The 20,853-nt window shown below is 45.2% G+C and overlaps 1 protein-coding gene across 1 annotated transcript; it reads left to right on the top strand.

Moving 5' to 3' along the window:
- Positions 1 to 11,175: 11,175 nt before the first annotated feature.
- Positions 11,176 to 13,739, top strand: LOC132479157 (leucine-rich repeat-containing protein 37A3-like). Its single transcript, XM_060082736.1, has 4 exons — positions 11,176 to 11,370; positions 11,797 to 11,811; positions 12,895 to 13,173; positions 13,593 to 13,739. Exons 1-4 carry the CDS (start codon positions 11,176 to 11,178, stop codon positions 13,737 to 13,739), a joined length of 636 nt encoding a protein of 211 aa, XP_059938719.1.
- The last annotated feature ends 7,114 nt before the right edge of the window (positions 13,740 to 20,853 follow it).

Raw genomic sequence — 20,853 nt, 5'->3', positions numbered from 1 at the left:
GGACCAATGGAATACAGAAGAAGGCATCATTGAAGTCTAATACAGAAAACCATGTCCTGGTGGATGGTAGAATGGCCAGCAGGGTGTAGGAATTAGGGACTACTGGGTGTATATCCTCGGTGACTTCACTGACTGTCCTGATATCCTTTACCACGTCCCCAGCAGCCCACGGGGCTGACGTGGTCAGGGCAATGCCAGGTTATGGAGCTCACCTGCGCAACTACCCAGCAGCCCATGGGGCTCTCGTTGTCAGGCTCCTCCCAGGATATGGGGCTCACCTGGGCAGGTCCCCAGCAGACCACAGGGCTCTCATGGTCAGGCTACTCCCAGGTTATGGAGCTCACCTGTGCAACTACCCAGCAGCCCATGGGGCTCTCGTGATCAGGCCCCTACGAGGATACGTAGCTCCCGTGGGCAGGTAGGACAGCAGGGCCGGGAACACAGGAATCGTGCACGTAGCCCTCATTTCAGAGCACCCCAGATGGCCTGTCTCTCAGAGCTGACACAGAGCACGTCAGAGCAGGACTTGAACTAACAAACAGCATCTCCGACAGGTCTGTGACCCTGGGCGTCCCTCTGTGCGGCCTCCCTCTGCCTGGTCTTCCAGAGACTTCCACTGCAGACGGGGACCAGGCCTCTGTCTCCACCCATCACCCCTCCTCTCCCTGACTCCTGGGTTCCTCTCATTAAGAGAGTGTCTTCTTGAAGTTGTCTCCCACTCATGGGCCCGATAAAATGATTAGAAAACAAGCCAGAGCTGCAGCCCCTTGTCTATCCTGACTCTTAGGAGCCCACACCTGTTCCTTGGACCTGGCCAGTTCAGCGAGGTCCATTTTCTGCAGTGTGAGCCCCTGAGGTTTGAGGATTGGCTGAGCTGGGCAGCCTGACCCTGCCGGCCAGCCCTGCCCAGGTGTGCCTGTGTTGAGGTCAATATAAACACCACTCCAGGCAGCAAGAGGCACTGCAGGTATGCCTGACGCCATATTCTCTGCCCCGTCAGCAGCCTCGGGGCTGTGCTGGTGGGAGGGTGGGAGGGGCCACGGCTTTGTGGGTGGTCCGGTGTGAGTGGGGCTCTGCTGGAGATTCTGCAGGAGTTGCCAGGCTGCCACCTGCTAAAGAAGAGGATGTGTCACCCATACCTTCGGCTGGAATTTCTCCCCGGGCAGAGGTGAGGAAGGAAAAAAGCAGTGGGTGCCGGGACAGGAGGGATATCTCAGGCAGGGAAATGGAAAGCTTCCAGAAGAGCGCCCGGGCTCAGGAGCATCCTGGCTGGCCTGCAGGCACCAAGTCGGCCTGCGTGCTGTCGCTGGTGTGGCTCCACGGCCCTCCCTCTAGGCTTTCAAGTCCTTGTACATATTCAGGTGTTTTACCTGGGAAGGGTGGGAACAGTTCAGCAGCAGCTGACCTGGGGCTCCCCTCACGTTTACGCTCAGACGCCTCGGCACGGTCCCCCAGGTTTGCAATGAGGACGCTTCTTGCGGGGGGCCTGCTGGCTGCATGGGAGATGATTCCCCACCTCTGACCAACTTCAGAATTGTTTACCACTGGAGCAAGTGCCCTGATAGCGTTTTCCTCTGTATAACTGGTGGCTTCTGTTTTTTTTTTTTTTTCTTTTTTGGTTCAAGGTAGATTTTATTTCTCTTTTATGTATTTATAGATATAAGCATGGAAATAATTCATTCCTATAAATACATCTGTGTGAAGGGAAGAACATTTTTCTGTTTTATTTTTCAATTTTATTTATTTTTGGAAATTTTGAAATTTTATTTATTTTTTTATACAGCAGGTTATTATTAGTTATCTATTTTATACATATACATGTATACAGGTCAATCCCAATCTCCCAACTCACCCCACCACCACCACCCCATGGATTCCCCACCTTGGTGTCCATACGTTTGTTCTCTACCTCTGTGTCTCTATTTCTGCCCTGCAAACCGGTTCATCTGTATCATTTTTCTAGGTTCCACATATATGCATTAATAAACAATATTTGTTTTTCTCTTTCTGACTTACTTCACTCTGTAGGACAGTCTCTAGATCCATCGACGTCTCTACAAATGACCCAGTTTCATTCCTTTGTATGGCTGAGTAATATTCCATTTTATATATGTGCCACATCTTTATCCTTTCGTCTGTCTGTGGGCATTTAGGTTGCTTCCATTACGTGGTTATTGTAAATAGTGCTGCAGTGAACATTGTGGTGAATGTGTCTTTTGGATTTATGGTTTTCTCTGGGTATATGCCCAGAAGTGGGATTGCTGGATCATATGGTAATTCTATTTTTAGATTTTTAAGGAACCTCCATACTGTTCTCCATAGTGACTGTATCAATTTACATTCCCACCAATGGTGGAAGAGGGTACCTTTTGTCCACACCCTCCCCAGCATTTGTTGTTTGTAGATCTTCTGATGATGCAGATTCTAACAGGTGTGAGGTGATACCTGATGGTAGTTTTGATTTGCATTTCTCTAATAATTAGTGATGTCGAGAAGCTTTTCATGTTCGTCTTGTCCATCTCTGCATCTTCTTTGAAGAAATGTCTATTTAGATCTTCTACCCATTTTTCTATTGGGTTGTTTGTTTCTTTAATATTAAGCTGCATGAGCTCTTTATATATATTGGAGATTAAACCTTTGTCCATTGATTTCTTTGCAAATATTTTCTCCCATTCTGAGGGTTGCCTTTTTCCATTCCCGTATTTTAGCAAAAAAAAATAAAGAAAGAAAAGGAAGCAGAACAGAGATGTGCGTAAAATATGCCTCTTGAAACTGTTGTTTTGAAATATGGACGTCTTTTAAAATTTTGGGTCGATATACGAACCCAGGATTTGTTTTCAGGGCAGGTGTCATTTACAGGCCTGCAATTATCTTGAATATCAACTGACCATTAGCGCTGGGCTTACAGCTGCTGTTGTGTGAAACGGCCACAAGGTGGCAGCAGTTCTCCTTTACCAAATCTGGTTACTAGGGCCACAGAGCCTCAGTGGAAGTCGTGTTCTAGGTTGTAATTTCGAATGGAATGTGCCAGGAAAAAGCCCCTTAAGTTTGTCTCACGACTTCTTGTTCGTTTTTTAAATTTAATTTTTATTTTTTATCACAGCAAGTTTGATTACAATGTTTGGCTTGTTGTAGGTGTGCAAGATGTGGTTCTTTTGCACATATACATATGTCTGTTCTTCCTGGGACCCTTTTCCCATGTACGTTATGACAGAATGTTGAGTAGTCTTCTCTTGGTATCCCGTAGGTGTTTGGTGATTCTATATTTCACCTGTGTTTGTATATGTCTGTTAACCCCAATATCCTAATATATCCAATCCTCACACCTTTCCAGTGGTGAACCATAAGTTTGTTTAATGAATCTGTGATTGCCCTTCTCTGTGGAAATATCTTCACTGGTATCAATTTTTAGGTAACACCTATAAGTGATATCATATGATATGTGTCTTTCTCTTTCTGACTTACTACAAGTCACGTGATTACCTCTAGACTCATCTACGGTGCTGCAAATGGCATTGTGTCCTTTTTTTCCTGGGCTAATATTCTGTCTGTACATGTACCAGTTCGTCTTTGTCCAGTCAGCTGTTGAGGGACTTTTTGGTTGCTTCCATGTCATGGCTACTGCAATGCTGCGGCAATGCACATTTGCCTGCCTGTGTCTTTCCAATTCTGTCTTCTTAGGGTCTAGGCCCAGGAGTGGGCCTGCTGTATCATATGGTAGCAAAATGTTTACCTTCTAGAAGACCCTCCATTCTGTTCTCATTACTGGCTCTTACCAGGTTACGTCCCACTTAAAGTTGAGGTTATGGTCTTCTCCACGACACCTTCAGCGTTTATTGTTTGTAGTATTTTTGCTGATGTTTATTCTGACTAGTGTGAGCTGACACCACTTTGTGGTTGGATTTTCATGCGTCTCATAATCCCTTGAAATTGAGCTTTCTCACATGTCCTTATGTTCCTCAAACTGTGAGTACAGCTTACCTCTTCAAATTGTTTTCATGAAGTATGTGTGACATTTAGAAATATTTTGGCCATTACCTCCCTCAAGACGTTTTGAGGTCAGGTTTCATTTACAGCCCTCCAGTACTGGTGCATATGAAGTGACCCTTAGCACAGGTTTTAAAGCTGCTGTTGCAGGTAACGGCCAGAGGGCGGCAGCATTTCTGCTTTTCCCAATCTGGTAACTAGGGAAACAGACCATCCCGGCAGTGGTGTTCCTCGGTTATATATTAGAGTGGAATGTGCCCCCAAAAGCTGATGTCTCCTTACTTATGTTTGCTTTATGAATTGAATTTATAGTTTTCTGATTGGAGTCATATTCCACTGTGTACATGGACCACTTCTTCTTTGTGCATTCCTCTGTTGATGGACATTTTCGTAGCTTCCAAGTAATGGCTATGTTAAATATTGCTGTAGTGCAGGATTACCAGGCTGTGTCTTTTCTTTTTGGCTGTACGTGGGGCTCTCATTGCCGTGGACCCTCCCATTGCAGAGCACAGGCTCCGGACATGCAGGCCCAGCAGCCATAGCTCACGGGACCGGCCGCTCCACGGCGTGTGGCATCTTCCTGAACCGGGGCATGAACCCGTGTCCCCTGCATTGGCAGGCGGACTCTGAACCACTGCGCCACCAGTGACGCCCAGCCTGTGTCTTTTTGATTCTCATCCCCTCAGGCGATAGGCCCAGCAGTGGGTATGCTTGATTGAATGGTAGCTCAGTATTTACCTTTCCAAGGCACCTCATTTTTGTTTTCATTACTGGCTCTTACAATGTCCCACGTTGAACCAAGGGTAGGCATTTCTCCAAAACCCCTTCAGCCTTTATTGTTTGCAGAATTTTTGCTGCTGGGCATTCTGACTGGTGTGAGCTGATAGGTTTTTGTCATTTGGATTTGCATATCTTTAATTATTCCTAATGTTCAGCCTTTTCCCATGCCTTTTAAAATTTCTTGTACAGAAAAACAGAAAAAAACAGAGAGTGCAATTAACCTCTTGAAATAGTCTTCTTGGATGGTTGCCCTCTTTTGAATTTTTTGGTCAATTTTCGACCCCAGGATTGTTTTTGAGGGCAGGTGTCATTCACAGGCCTGCAATGAGTGTGAATATTTAGTGACCATTAGCACTGGGTTTAAAGCTGCTGTTGTTGGAAATGGACACAAGGTGGCGGTATTTCTCCATTCCCACATCTAGTTACTAGGGCAGCAGAGCCTTTCTGGGACCAATGGAATACAGAAGAAGGCATCATTGAAGTCTAATACAGAAAACCATGTCCTGGTGGATGGTAGAATGGCCAGCAGGGTGTAGGAATTAGGGACTACTGGGTGTATATCCTCGGTGACTTCACTGACTGTCCTGATATCCTTTACCACGTCCCCAGCAGCCCACGGGGCTGACGTGGTCAGGGCAATGCCAGGTTATGGAGCTCACCTGCGCAACTACCCAGCAGCCCATGGGGCTCTCGTTGTCAGGCTCCTCCCAGGATATGGGGCTCACCTGGGCAGGTCCCCAGCAGACCACAGGGCTCTCATGGTCAGGCTACTCCCAGGTTATGGAGCTCACCTGTGCAACTACCCAGCAGCCCATGGGGCTCTCGTGATCAGGCCCCTACGAGGATACGTAGCTCCCGTGGGCAGGTAGGACAGCAGGGCCGGGAACACAGGAATCGTGCACGTAGCCCTCATTTCAGAGCACCCCAGATGGCCTGTCTCTCAGAGCTGACACAGAGCACGTCAGAGCAGGACTTGAACTAACAAACAGCATCTCCGACAGGTCTGTGAACCTGGGCGTCACTCTGTGCGGCCTCCCTCTGCCTGGTCTTCCAGAGACTTCCACTGCAGACGGGGACCAGGCCTCTGTCTCCACCCATCACCCCTCCTCTCCCTGACTCCTGGGTTCCTCTCATTAAGAGAGTGTCTTCTTGAAGTTGTCTCCCACTCATGGGCCCGATAAAATGATTAGAAAACAAGCCAGAGCTGCAGCCCCTTGTCTATCCTGACTCTTAGGAGCCCACACCTGTTCCTTGGACCTGGCCGGTTCAGCGAGGTCCATTTTCTGCAGTGTGAGCCCCTGAGGTTTGAGGATTGGCTGAGCTGGGCAGCCTGACCCTGCCGGCCAGCCCTGCCCAGGTGTGCCTGTGTTGAGGTCAATATAAACACCACTCCAGGCAGCAAGAGGCACTGCAGGTATGCCTGACGCCATATTCTCTGCCCCGTCAGCAGTCTCGGGGCTGTGCTGGTGGGAGGGTGGGAGGGGCCACGGCTTTGTGGGTGGTCCGGTGTGAGTGGGGCTCTGCTGGAGATTCTGCAGGAGTTGCCAGGCTGCCACCTGCTAAAGAAGAGGATGTGTCACCCATACCTTCGGCTGGAATTTCTCCCCGGGCAGAGGTGAGGAAGGAAAAAAGCAGTGGGGGCCGGGACAGGAGGGGTATCTCAGGCAGGGAAATGGAAAGCTTCCAGAAGAGCGCCCGGGCTCAGGCGCATCCTGGCTGGCCTGCAGGCACCAAGTCGGCCTGCGTGCTGTCGCTGGTGTGGCTCCACGGCCCTCCCTCTAGGCTTTCAAGTCCTTGTACATATTCAGGTGTTTTACCTGGGAAGGGTGGGAACAGTTCAGCAGCAGCTGACCTGGGGCTCCCCTCACGTTTACGCTCAGACGCCTCGGCACGGTCCCCCAGGTTTGCAATGAGGACGCTTCTTGCGGGGGGCCTGCTGGCTGCATGGGAGATGATTCCCCACCTCTGACCAACTTCAGAATTGTTTACCATTGGAGCAAGTGCCCTGATAGCGTTTTCCTCTGTATAACTGGTGGGTTCTGTTTTTTTTTTTTTTTTCTTTTTTGTTTTAAGGTAGATTTATTTCTCTTTTATGTATTTATAGATATAAGCATGGAAATAATTCATTCCTATAAATACATCTGTGTGAAGGGAAGAACATTTTTCTGTTTTATTTTTCAATTTTATTTATTTTTGGAAATTTTGAAATTTTATTTTATTTATTTTTTTATACAGCAGGTTATTATTAGTTATCTATTTTATACATATACATGTATACAGGTCAATCCCAATCTCCCAACTCACCCCACCACCACCACCCCATGGATTCCCCACCTTGGTGTCCATACGTTTGTTCTCTACCTCTGTGTCTCTATTTCTGCCCTGCAAACCGGTTCATCTGTATCATTTTTCTAGGTTCCACATATATGCATTAATAAACAATATTTGTTTTTCTCTTTCTGACTTACTTCACTCTGTAGGACAGTCTCTAGATCCATCGACGTCTCTACAAATGACCCAGTTTCATTCCTTTGTATGGCTGAGTAATATTCCATTTTATATATGTACCACATCTTTATCCTTTCGTCTGTCTGTGGGCATTTAGGTTGCTTCCATTACGTGGTTATTGTAAATAGTGCTGCAGTGAACATTGTGGTGAATGTGTCTTTTGGATTTATGGTTTTCTCTGGGTATATGCCCAGAAGTGGGATTGCTGGATCATATGGTAATTCTATTTTTAGATTTTTAAGGAACCTCCATACTGTTCTCCATAGTGACTGTATCAATTTACATTCCCACCAATGGTGGAAGAGGGTTCCTTTTGTCCACACCCTCCCCAGCATTTGTTGTTTGTAGATCTTCTGATGATGCCCATTCTAACAGGTGTGAGGTGATACCTCATTGTAGTTTTGATTTGCATTTCTCTAATAATTAGTGATGTCGAGCAGCTTTTCATGTGCGTCTTGTCCATCTTGTCCAATGTCTTTTATGACATTGGCTTTTTTGAGGAGTCTAAGCCAGTTGTCTTGTAAATTGCCCCACAACCTGTATTTTTCTGTTTCCTCATTAGATTCGAAGTAAACATTTTGGGGAAGAATACTATATAGGTGATGTATTCTTCATACTTCATCACTTGAGGTGGCCTATTGCTAAGTTTGATCACTTGGTTAAGGTGGTCTATTCCATATCTCTCCATTGTAAAGTTATTTTTCCCCTTGGTAATTGATAAATAATATGTGGGGTGATCCTTGGGATCAGTGAAGATCCTACTTTCAAACAACTCTTCACCCAACTGTGCATCAATGATAATCCTTGTCTGAATCGATTATTACATTGATAGTTGCAAAATAACACTTTCCTAATTCTATCCTTCCTTTTGCATTTATTAGCTGACATTATTCTATAAAGAAGAGCTCCCCCACTTTTCATTTGGAGTATCATTATGAACTCATGTGCATTTTTTTCAATTAACTACGTTATACCTTATTATAATGATAATGTTATTCTTTGGAATGTTCCTTTGGTCCAGATTTGGTCAATGCGATCTCTGTTATTGTTTAGCCACATGATGCTTTTTTATTACTAGAATAATTTCTAATATATTACTCGTCACAAATAGGAACTGAGAAAGTGACTCCAGAATGTGCGGTCTTCTTCATACTCTTCTTAGAAGTCTGCCTTCTTCCTGTGTACTCTCAACCCAAAGTGAGGCTTTCGGGTTGGAAGGAGATACTTCTGAATTAAACTACAGTTCAGTGTCACAATATTCTAATCGCTATTCCCTTTTTTCTAGGCATATCATACCTACTGCCATCCTAATCCTTCTGTTGGGCACCTCTCTCCTCCTCTATATTTATTTCCTCCTGGGGACAGGAGATCGGGGCCCTAGGGTCATAGCACTTAACACCGCTGATCTTGTTTTTCCTCACCTGTAAAAGGAGATTAAAAATGCTTTTTCTGCCCACTTCTGGTGGAGAACGGAGTAATATAATTAGTAAAAAAAATGTTTGGGGGAGTTCCCAGGTGGTCTAGGGGTTAGGACCCGGCACTTTCCTCCTCTATATTTATTGCCAAGGGCAGCAATTGGCCAACCGGCCCCTATCCAGTTCTATAGTCCATATGCCTCAAGAACTCCTTTTTGCACTGGTCTGTGGTGGCCTTGGCCTACCTCTTCTACCTACTCAGGTAACTCTTTTACCACGAATTTAATTACCTGTGTTTCCATTTATAGGATCTTACCCAGCCGTAGGGCCTGCTGCCTCTGCCAATTTAAAAATACTATTGAGGTTGTCTGTGAGACAGTCAAACTGCGTTGTGACAGTGAACGCCTGAGGGACGTCACACGTTGTGGTGAGTCTCAATTTCGGGATAATACATTTTTAATTTTTAATTTAATTTTTTATTTTTAATCAAGGATGATACATTTTAAAACTAATGATGTAATTACATTATTTTAATACATTCATTTAGAGTTCCAGCTCCCTAAATTTCTAAGAATTACCCCCTTGCTAAAAATCAGATTCTTGGTTACATTATTAAGCTAAGAAGAGCTCAGTTACATTATTAGCTTCATAATGTAACTGATCTGCATATGTAAAGGAACCAGAGAAAGGAATGGAAGGGGGAAGGGAATTTACATTAATGGCCACATATCCTATTCTTCCCTCTCTGTAAATGACAACTTATTCACATAGTACATCACAGTTTGTAAACTGATTTTATATACATTAGGTCTCAAGTACCCTTTGTCTTATAAGACAGGTGTAAATATATTTTTGTTTATTTGGTTTGTTTCTGCAATTTTATAAAGAGTACAAGTGATGCTGTTTTATGTCCTATCTGGAGCCTGAGAGTTTCTGGTTCCATAACCAGAAGCTGCTACCAAGCCCTTCTAATGCATGGGAGAGCTAGTTATTTCTTTGACTGTCCAGCTCTGAACTTGCTCTGAATCGCAAGTTTTTCTATCCACAAAACACTCAGGGGCTTTCAACGATTTTTCTATATATTAGATTTATGGGCACTAACTTGATGACTTCCAAAATGTGCTTTCATGCCCAGGTAGCTTGAAAACAGGTCTCTTTCAGTGATCTAGAGCACATCATAAATAATAACACTTTGCCACTTATATAAAGACAATATTGCTGATTTTTCAAAACAGTTTTTTTTTTTCCTTTGGCCACCAAGCTGGTGGGATCTTAGTTCCCCCAGCAGGGATTGAACCCGGGCCACAGCAGGGAAAGTGCCGGGTCCTAACCACTAGACCACCTGGGAACTCCCCCAAACATTTTTTTTACTAATTATATTACTCCCTTCTCCCCCAGAAGTGGGTAGAAAAAGCATTTTTAATCTCCTTTTACAGGTGAGGAAAAACAAGATCAGCAGTGTTAAGTGCTATGACCCTAGGGCCCCGATCTCCTGTCCCCAGTTTGGGGCTCTCTGCTAGCCTCTGCTCCTCCTTTCTCATGACCCTTCCCTCCTCCTTTGACCCTCACCAAAAATACTTTTAATCCTTTTGGGAGACAAGCCCAGCTACACACTGGTACACATTACCTTCACACAGTCAGAAGATTTGGATGGTTCCCCAAGTAGAGCTGGAAATATTAGAAGTAAAATGAATTGAAAGCAAAGTAGCCATCTGACAGAAGTTGCTTTTTCCCGTCTACATTTTAGGGCCTCAAGTATTATTCCATTGATTTGTTGAACATTCCACATGGGCATACAATCTGGCAAATCTCTTAACTTATACCCGAGCTCCCTGCCCAAATTTTAGCAAAGAGCCAGGGCGGACATAGTGTTTTTTTCTGTATAGAGGCTTCTGTTATGGGGACTGGGATATATAGAAGCAGGGACTAAGCAAAGGACTCAGTGGGTAGTTGGAGAAGGACATGTGCAGATGATGACCTGTTAGCGGCGGTGGTTGTCTTGGAGATCTGTGATAGCAGCAAGAACACAAGCACACTGAAGAGGTGGAGAGAGGAAGCCTCACACTCCTGTGCCTTTGAGGCAGGACAGGATGGGGTATATGAATGTGAGGAGTCACAGTAGATCTGCAGAGAGTCCAGCTGATTAGGGGAATATTTGTCTTCCAGCCTTGGCTTTTCTTGAGTACTGGCCCCTGGGAACCAGTGGAGTAATCCTGAATATAGTTCCTATATTTCACGCTACAGAATTTTCTGAGTAGATAGCCCCTTTTTCAAGAGAGACCTTTTTCACATTTTGTTGTTGCCAGTCATAGGCTTAAGTGTGGGTTTCTTTTTCTCCTAAGTGGCACTCAAACTTTGACTGATTCCTAATTTCTTTGGCTGTGGACTGACAAAAGGCTGTCCCATCAGTCTTCAGTGATCAAAAACAGTCCCTTCTCTTTTGACAGATGAAGAAACATCTATAGAGAATGCAGGAGGATCGTTGATGAAGGTGTTACAAGCCCAGAAGAAGAACAACAGCACCGAGCTGACTATTGAGTCAGACAGGATGTCCTCACCTAACAGTGCTGTCAGCTTGTCAGGCTTCATGAATGAGCAGCTGGACTTTAATAATAAAAGTGATATTATCAGTACACTAAATTACATACTGCCTTATATCTCAGAGGGAAATCTAGGAGATGTGGAATCAACATTATTACCATTCATTCAACTTCTTTTTTCAAATACACAAGATGGACATATGCCGCTGGGCCTTTTGAAGAACAATACAAGGAGCCCTTCTGTTAAACCTGTACCCAACAATTCAACGAATAAAAACAAATTGAGGGAACTCCATTTTGTGGAAAATTTGTTAGATGCAGAAACTCAAGAAAAAATTGATGAGGTTAAAAAGGAAGGAAAACCTGCCACGTGTACGCGTTCCAACCTTTTAAGTGCCATGTTTACACGCTACATCTTTCAAAAGAAATTAGAAACTGCCCAACCACAGAAAGACAGCCTAGCAAAGATTGAGAGTACAGAGGAAAAGCTGCTGAGAGTGAACGAGGCCCTCAAGGGGCATACCGAAAATGCACCTCAAAGCAGTGGGAGATGAGAGCATCAGGAGGAAACAGAATGCCCAGCCATCTGTGGCGAACACTGCCAAAGAATGAAAGCTCAGGAGGCCATCCCCAAGAAAGCTGAAACAGCTCCTCATGGTGCAGAGGCCCAGGAAGCTGGTGGGAAAGTCCTCCAATGCAGAGTCTTCATTCATAAAGGAACACAAGGCCGCAGGCTCCTCTTCCCTCAAACCGTACTTCAAGGGCAGGCCTTGTGCCTCCATCCCGCCAAAATCCCGCCAAAAGGTTAAAAGTAAATCAAAAGACTTATCCAACGCTATTCATGTTTTCGAAGATGCAAAGGCAAGAGTTAGAAATATTAAGGACTTCGAATTAATCTCACATTCTGGAAAAAAAAATACATCTTCCATAAAATTAGGTCTCATCGGGTCCACAGAAAACCCAAAGTTAAAAAGCATCGAGGGGCTTCCCTGGTGGCACAGTGGTTGGGAGTCCGCCTGCCGATGCAGGAGACACGGGTTCGTGTCCTGGTCCGGGAAGATCCCACATGCCGTGGAGCAGCTGGGCCCGTGTGCCATGGCCGCTGAGCCTGTGCCTCCGGAGCCTGTGCTCCACAACGGGAGAGGCCACAACGGTGAGAGGCCTGTGTACCGCAAAAAGAAACAAAAAGAAAAAAGAAAAAAGGGAGTCGAAAGTTCAGAAAGAAAAGTTCACTTGATAGAGTGATGCTTGCAAGCCCTCCGTTCTCTGTCATGAGGAGTCTCATAAATTCCCCTCCACGAGAGGCTGTTTCATCTTCAGGAGAAGTGACTTCTCAGGAAAATCCTTTTCCAGAATTATTTTCTCTTTCAGACCCTTCTACAGAAAACACTACTTCAGAAAACAATACTGCACAAAATGTTTCTGAAGCAATTATTTCTACAGGAAACGCTACTCTGCCAGGAGGAACCGGCCCTGGAAACACTAGCCATAGGAACGTCTCCACTGCACATTCTACTGTCGCTGCAGACAACAGTATGCCAGCTGTTCAACACAGCAACAAAACACAATGGGAGCACCACAACATGGTCACTGAATTATCCTCTAAGCCCACAGGCTTCACTTTCCCAGGGCTCGCATCCCCGGGTGATCACGTTGAAACTCAGCTAAACCAGCAGCTCTGGTCCCTCATCCCCAACAATGACGTGCAAAGGCTCATTTCTCATGTTATCCAGACTTTGAAAATAGACTGCTCGGACACCCACGTGCAGCTGGCCTGTGCCAACCTCATCTCTAGAACAGGCCTCCTGATGAAGCTTCTCAGCAAGCAGCAAGAAGTAAATGTGTCCAAAGCGGAATGGGATATGGACCAGTGGAAAGCTGACAACTCTATCAGTGAGAGCACAGAAGCCCAGAGTGAGCAGAAAGAGCAGGAGTCAAGTGAGGTGAGGATAACCCCTGACACATGGGACTTGGACTTTTACTCAGTTTAGGACATGCCATTAACGTGCCCAAGCGGGAATACCACGGGCTCCTAGTCAGTATCTTATCTTCAGCCATGAAACGGGCTAAGACAGTGATCTCCAACTTTGCTCATTGAGAGAGTGTGTCACTATTCCTAGGGTAGGCGCGAAAAGGACATAACACAAGATAAATAAATTGTAGATAAATTGTAGAAGAAAATGCTAATGATAAGACTAATAACATTAAATTTGGCTTGTTCTTATAGAAGCTACTCGCCTGGAAGGATTGGGTTTCATAGTAGTTTAAGAATAGTTAGCTATCGTTTAGAATAGGATGAAGAATCGTAAGTTTTCATCCCTTCTATCTCCTTGTTTTTAAAAATTGTGATATATTTCTTTAGCTCACAAAAGAAGTTCCAGGTTATGACTATAACAACAAACTCATCTTGGCAGTATCTGTACCTGTAGTAGTGACGATTTGTGTTAGAATTCTCTGTCTCATTGAGGTAAGGACAATAATTAATTCAGATTCAGAACCCAGAAACTGAGAATCAAATCCACCTTTCCACCTGCTACTACTTGATTCTTCCCTGTAGCCATGAGGACTGACTTACACTTTGTTCTTTTAATGAAAAGTATATTCCCAAGATTTTTTTTGTGTTTTTTTTTTTTTTTTTTTTTTTGGCTGCGTTGGGTCTCCATTGCGGTGCATGGGCTTCTTACTGAGGTGGCGTCTCTTGTTGTGGAGTACGGGCTGTAGCTGCACGGGCTCAGGAGTTGTGGCACACTGACTTAGTTGCTCTGCAGCATGTGGGACCTCCCCAGGCCAGGGATCGAACCTGTGTGCCCTGTGCTGGCAGGTGGATCCTTAACCATTGCACCACCAGGGAAGTCCCCACAGGATTTTTAAAAGGAACTTCACTCCCAGGAGATCCCTATGGAATTGGATCCATGATAACAAGCTATTGGACTATTTTGACAAGTGAAGTTTATAAGAAGGCCAGAGTTGACATGATAGTAAATTTTCTTCAACTCAAGAAAGTATGCTGATTTGAGGTACTCACCAGTCACTCTCATTCTACTGTTGATTTCTTTCCTTCTTGGCTGAAGTGATGAGAGATATAGGATCTCCATACTCAAGGAGCTATCAGTCACCCTGGGAGGGCTAAAAGGACATGCCTAAAAGACAAAAGTGTGATCTCGTCAATTCCTCAGGTTTACTTAGCAGCTTTCTTCTCCGGTGTATTAGGAATTGTGTAGATAGGTTCCATTAAAACACTGCAAGTAAAATCTTGCAGCAGGCTACCCTCAAATAGTTATAGTAGCCTATTCCTGGAGCTAGCCTGTTTACCTTTTGTTCAGTTACCTAGTGGTTTATTACTTTTCCCAGCAGGCAGTTGCTAACATTAAAAGAGTGATTTTAATAGGCTGACAGTCTTGATTCTACCCTACCACTCCACATTACTTTAGTTATCTTTTCTCCTGTAATGGCAGCCCTCCATTCCAGCCAAAGCAGCTCCTCACTATACGCTAGTTACACCATACCCATTCCTACTTTTGTCTGTGCCTTTGTCCATCGAAAATTCCTTTATTTTGCTTTGCCTGTGGAACTCCTATGAATCTCTGAAAATCCAACTCAAGTTCAGATATCTTTCTCTGTAAAGCCTTCCCTGAATACCCCAGCCCTCCTGATCCTAGTCCTGTGAGGTTTGTCACCATTTCTGAGGGGCCATAGCAAAGCAATCCCCTCCCCTCAGAACTCACAAAAGTGGTAAGCAGTTTTTTGAAAGGCAGCCCCCCAGGAGAGAACCACCAAGGTTAGCACATCATGGAGCTGAGCAGAGATGTGTAAGGACCAATGGCTTCCTGGCCTATCACACTTGAATCAAACCTGACATGATGTACTAACTTCTAAAGAGAAATGTGTCTATCTGCAGGAGTGTTGGTCACTAGTGAAAGCATAGAAAAGGTGAGGAGAGACCAACATGGGCAGTGCCCATCCTCACATTGCCCAAGAGTAGAGATGGCACCTTAGGCAGCATAACTGCAGAGTCAGGCCCACTAGCCAGGCTGCCTGTTGAGGAGATGGATGGATCCAGTTACCTCAGGCCTTCCCATTAAATTCTGGACTCAGCTGATTCCTTTTCTAATTCTGTTGTCACCAAGTAGCCTTCGATTCTGTGATTGTGCTTCAGTGTGCCACGGAGGCCTGTCCCCACAGAAGGTAATTCTCTGATTGTGTAGACACAGATGCCCTGTGTGTAGAACAGATGTATTTCTCATTGTCAAGTAATAATTTGGCATTCTGATGTTTGATCAATCCTGTGATATTGCTAAAGTGAGACTGCCACAACAGGAAGACGTGAGTTCTCGCTTGGTGAGGAAGAGTATGATTTCTGAGCCTAGGAGGCTGGGGACTAGCTTGCTAGTCATTGGCCATTGCCCAGACTGTACCCTCTACATCTCAGGTGGCATATGGCCTTTGGCATTTTTAGAATTTCTGTAAAGTCCCCTTTTTCTTGTTTTCAACTTCTTGCATTTGTTTTGTTTTGTTTTGTTTTGTTTGGGCCTGTGTGATCTTAGTTCCCCAAGTAGGGATTGGACCTGTACCCTCGGCAGTGAAAGCGAGGAGTCCTAACCGTTATTTCCTCTCCCCACATATACGATAAGCTTTTGGAGGACAGGGGCCACGCAGTGTCCTTCCTATGGTAGACAATAATGGTGTTCAACGGAAGAGAGATGAGGCGTTATGTCAATTCCACAGTGAGGAATAATTCAACCGAATATTTATTTGAAGCAGGATAGAGTCCAGCAATAGGCCCCTGTGTTCTTAAGACTTTTGAAATGTCATGTTTTAATATTGCAGTCAGCGGAAGAAAATGAATAAATGGTGATAGAATAGCTGCCTAAGTATTTGGGGGGTAAATAGCAGATCCCCATGTTTCATCTTAAATAAACATATATCCATAAATGTGAAAAAAGACCACATAAAGGTATTAGAAGAAAATAAAAGCAATATTTCTATAATCTTCTGGTGGGAAAGAGCCTTCAGAGCCTGATGCCACAAGCAGAGCCTTTGATATATTCCACCATCTTGTCTGTGACACCAGCTTAGCACTGATTCATGCCAAGCGTAAGATGAAGAGTTTTCCATATATTGTCTGATTTAAAGGCCACAGTCCTGTGAGGATGATATTACTATCCCTCCCTCATAGATGAAGGAGATCAGTGTAAGGCCCCAGCGGCCAAACCCAAAGCAGAAGGCAGTTTCACCCGACTGCAAAGCTGGTGCTCCCTACTGCACTCTTTTGTCTTGTCTCCTTAGAGACAAAAACACTGGAAATATTCGAAACACTGAAATTCAATGAAAGCCAGTATTTCTTTACCATAAAGAGTTTTTGTTTGTTTGTTTCGAAGTGGTGGGGTTTGGCCATGCTGTGCAGCTTGCAGGATCTTAGTCCCTTGACAAGGGATTGAACCTCGGGCCACAGCAGTGAAAGAGCCACGCCCTAACCAGTGGACCACCAGGGAACTCCCAAGAGTTTTATAAGTCAACAAGAAGCAGACAAACAGTCCAGGGGAAAAGGGGGCAAGGGCTGTGAAGAGTAGGAGGTGTGTTGACAGTCTGCCACCATATCTGCCTGTCGTCTCCTCATGGCTCATGTGGGGTGGGTTTTGTTAGCCAGGCCTTTGTCACCTCGTGACGTAAAAACCATCTCTAATATTTTCTTCAAGTACTTTTATAATCTGTCCAGAATTTGTTGTATTTGTTTGTTCGTGTGGTTGAGGTAGGGGATCTAACTTTTTCCCCCTACATGAAGATCTGATTCTTTTCAAATCTTTCACTGAATGGTTTATTCTTTCTTCCCTGGTCTAATATGCTATCTTCATCTGGATGCTGTTCTGTGATCCAGTTATCTTGTCCTGTACCAGTACTGATATCACACTGCTTAATTCCAGTTGCTCTATAACATATTTTATATCTGGTAGGGCAAGGTCCTACTCCTTGACCTTCTTTTGCATACATCTCATAACTATTCTTACATATATTCTCTACCAAAGGTCAGCTGTCCAGGTTTTATTTAAAAATTATTTTGGTTATAAAATGGATTGCATTGAATTTTTAGTTTCATTTGAAGAGAACTGACCTCTTTACAACATTCTAGGAGGATGTTATCTCATGCCATGTAAGTACTTCTTAACGTCCTTCAAAAAAGTTTTAATATTTTCATCACATAGGTCTTACAAATTTGTGGCTAAATTTATTCCTAGGTGCTTTATGCATTTGTATTGATATAGTAAACGGGAGGTTTCTTCTGTTTTTTAGTTAGTTAGTTGTGTTATATGGGAAAGCTATTGAGGCTAATATGTTGATCTCTTGATTTTGTATGGAGCCATCTTACTCATGTTACTTCCAATAAAATTTCAGTTGATTCTTTTGGTCTTTTTGGGTCCCTTGTTTCATATGCAGATATGTTTGTCTCTTCTTTCCAATACTTCGTTTTTCTTATCGTACTGATTAAGACCTCCTCCACAATGCTCAATAGTAGCAGTAATGATTGGGCATCCTACTCTTGTTCTTGACTTTAGAACAATGCTTAGGTTTCTGCCAGATACTTTTATTTTCTTTTCCTACTTCTGAGAGTTTTTATTAGGAATTATCTGTTGAACGTTATCTAAAACAGTCAATAAAATATATCGCCAGCTGCATGCAAGACCCTAAGTTAGGTACTGTGGAAGAGTCAAAGGATTCTTAAACAGGGTAGAATTCCTTTCCTTGAAAGAGTTATCATCTTACTGGATAGATAAGATTTAAAGTCAAAAGGAATGAATAAGGATTTGGAAATAGTTGTAATGGATAATCATGATCCTGTTTTCTTTCAAAACAGATTTCTTCTCCTAGAATTGCAAAAGAGGAAGATAGAAAAAGAAGCAGAAGGTAAATATTGGTCTTTGAAAGCAGAATTTTACAACTAGAGGAGAACTTAGAACTCATCTATTTCAGTTTCCTCAGCAAAGGCAGGAAGAACGCTTAATTACCCTAATGGTTTACCCTAGTTTATTTCTCAGCAGAATTAGCTCCGCAGCCCAAGCTGAGTTAGAAGAGGACTGGCACACATTCATCTGCTCTCACTAGTCCTTTAAGGAAAGAGGGTGGACGGGGAGAGGTTTTGGTTGTACCTGTTCCTGCTGGGCGGATGCCTGGCTCCCAGGCATCAGGCCAGGCCAGAGACCTTCTAGGAGGCTCTGGGGTAGGGAGGGCCACATGGTTGGGGATTTAGGGGCTGGCCTCACTCAAAGCTGACGAAAGGTAGGGCTTCCCTGGTGGTGCAGTGGTTGGGAGTCCGCCTGCCGGTGCAGGGGATGCGGGTTCGTGCCCCGGTCCGGGAGGATCCCACATGCCGTGGAGCGGCTGGGCCCGTGAGCCATGGCCGCTGGGCCTGTGCATCCGGAGCCTGTGCTCCGCAATGGGAGATGCCACAGCAGTGAGAGGCCCACATACCGCAAAAAGAAAAAAAAATATTTTGTGCTTCCCTGCTGGTCGTGGCCTTTAAACGGATTCCACAATTCACTGACACCTGAGTGACAGCCTGCAGAGTGAAAGTCAGAGAGCTATAGATGACTTTGCTCGTTGGGTTCAGGTGTTTACTTGGTGTGATTCAACGTATAGGATAGAGCAGCCAGGAAAATAAAATCACCTTCTCCCCACACCCACACCCCCAGCAAATGCTGCATGTGCGAGTAAGTCCGAAGCGGACTGGTGTGAAGCGCGTCTAAGGGAGTAACAAGTTTCTGCCCAGTGCCGTTGTGCAAGTGTTTTCACTGCACGAGGGCAGTTGGCCAAGGGCAAAGAAAGGTGAACGGGGCTGAAAATCCTGCCTATGCTCCATGCTAAGCCACATACAAATGTCTCTCCAGAGACACTTGGGGTCCATTTTGGACAGACAGAGAGAACTTCTGGAAGGCCAGCATGCATGCAATGATTTTCATGATCCCGGGTCTGTGGTGATTTTGCTCATTGTGATTATGGACTGAGGTCCCCATTTAGTCCTAATGAAAGCAGAGATAACACATTGTGAGAGAGATGAAAAGTGACATGCAACACTAACAGTGTGTGTTTTCCTCCAAGGGGCTTTTTTGGATTTCTGCTGCGTAAGAGAAGCTCAGGGGAAAGTGAGAGTCAGCTAGATGTGAGGAGGATAAAGTACTGTGGCCAGAGAAAGCAGGGGAGATGCAGTATTAATATTTCCCTTTCTGTGTTCTAGGAGGGCTTTTTCGAGAGAAGGCGGCCACTTTGGCTTAGGGGTATGTATAGGCCACTCAGCGCCACACGCAATGAGCACATGACCCAAAAGCTACACGACAGGGAGTCTTCTGATGAGGATGAGATATTTCTGCATCCCAGCAGGAGGCCCCAACTCGTCATCCGGAGCTCACTGAGGAGGCTGAATCTTTACCTCATCAAGAGGCCCCTGCTCAGCATCCACAGACCCCTGAGGACGTTGAATCTTTTTCACCCCAGGCAGAGGCCCAGGCTCAGCATGCAGAGCCCACTGAAGAGGTAGAACCACCTCCACTTCCGCAGGAGGCTCCATCTCAGCCTTCAGAGGCCCCTGAGGAACTAGAAACTTCAAGTCCTCAGGAGGCCCTCGCCCGGCCTTTGGAGACACTTAAGGAGGTTGTAGTTCGACTAGAAGCTCATCATTGGGTAAATGAAGCTCAGCAGTCACACTTGTACAAGGTCACTGTTAAATCTCTGGCTCTGGCACTTCCCATAAATCCACAGGTCACTAAAGAGGTTGAACCTTCTCCAGTCCAGGAGGAGACCCCATCTCAGCCTCCAGAGCACCCTGAGGAGATTGATCCTTCTCTACTCCCATCAAGAGGCCCCAAGTGAGGCTCCAGCTTTCCCTACTGAGTATGTACTTCAAATTCCAGTGACTGATGAGGTAGCATCTCTACCTGGCGTTCAGCGTCACGCTCCTTCAAACTTGCCCAGTGTTCCACTGCACCCTCTGGATTTGGAATTTACCATGAATCCAGAGGCCACTACGGAAGCTGAGTTTCCTACAGCTCAGCAGGAGGCCCTGGCTCCCCCTCTTGAGCATCCTGAGGAGGCAGTATCTTCTACAACCCAACAAGAGACCACAGCTATGCCTCCAGAGCCTCCTGGAGAGGATGAGACTTCAAGGGAGCGGTAGCAGCCAGCTCAGCCTCTGAGCCTCCTGGGGAATTTGAACCTTCTCCAACCCAGCAGGAGCACACAGGTCAGCCTCCAGAGCCTTTTGTGGAAGCTGAGCCTTCTCCAAGTGTACAGGAACAACTGACTCAGCCTTCTGAACCTACAGAGCCTCCTGAGAAGGTGAAAGCAGCAAACCAGCAGGAGACCCCAGCTCAGCTTTCAGAGTCTTTTGGAGAAGCTGAAACTTCTGCAACCCAGGAGGAAGCCTCAGCTCCGTCTCTAGAGCCTCCTAATGAGGCAGAGTCTTCTCCAACCCAGCAGGAGATCCCAGCTCTGTCTCCTCCGGAATTAGGACCTTCTGCAACCCTGCAGGAGCAACCAGCTCAGCCTCCAGAGCCTTCTTCAGGGGAGGTGGAACCTTCTCCAACTCAACAGAAACAGCCAGCTCAACCTCCAGAGCATCATGAAATGACAGTTTC

The sequence above is a fragment of the Mesoplodon densirostris genome, chromosome 18, assembly GCF_025265405.1.
Source record: "Mesoplodon densirostris isolate mMesDen1 chromosome 18, mMesDen1 primary haplotype, whole genome shotgun sequence".
NCBI classification, from domain to species: Eukaryota; Metazoa; Chordata; class Mammalia; order Artiodactyla; family Ziphiidae; genus Mesoplodon; species Mesoplodon densirostris.
Note: the sequence above shows the minus strand (reverse complement) of the source record. Positions and strands in the feature narration are given on the sequence as shown.

What these genes read in the sequence shown, in the direction of transcription:
- LOC132479157 (XM_060082736.1), top strand. Translation starts at nt 11,176, where the DNA reads ATGAAGGTGTTACAAGCCCAGAAGAAGAACAACAGCACCGAGCTGACT. An exon ending in AAGAGCAGGAGTCAAGTGAG is followed by an intron (nt 13,174 to 13,592) that starts GTGAGGATAACC and finishes ATATTTCTTTAG; the next exon opens with CTCACAAAAGAAGTTCCAGG.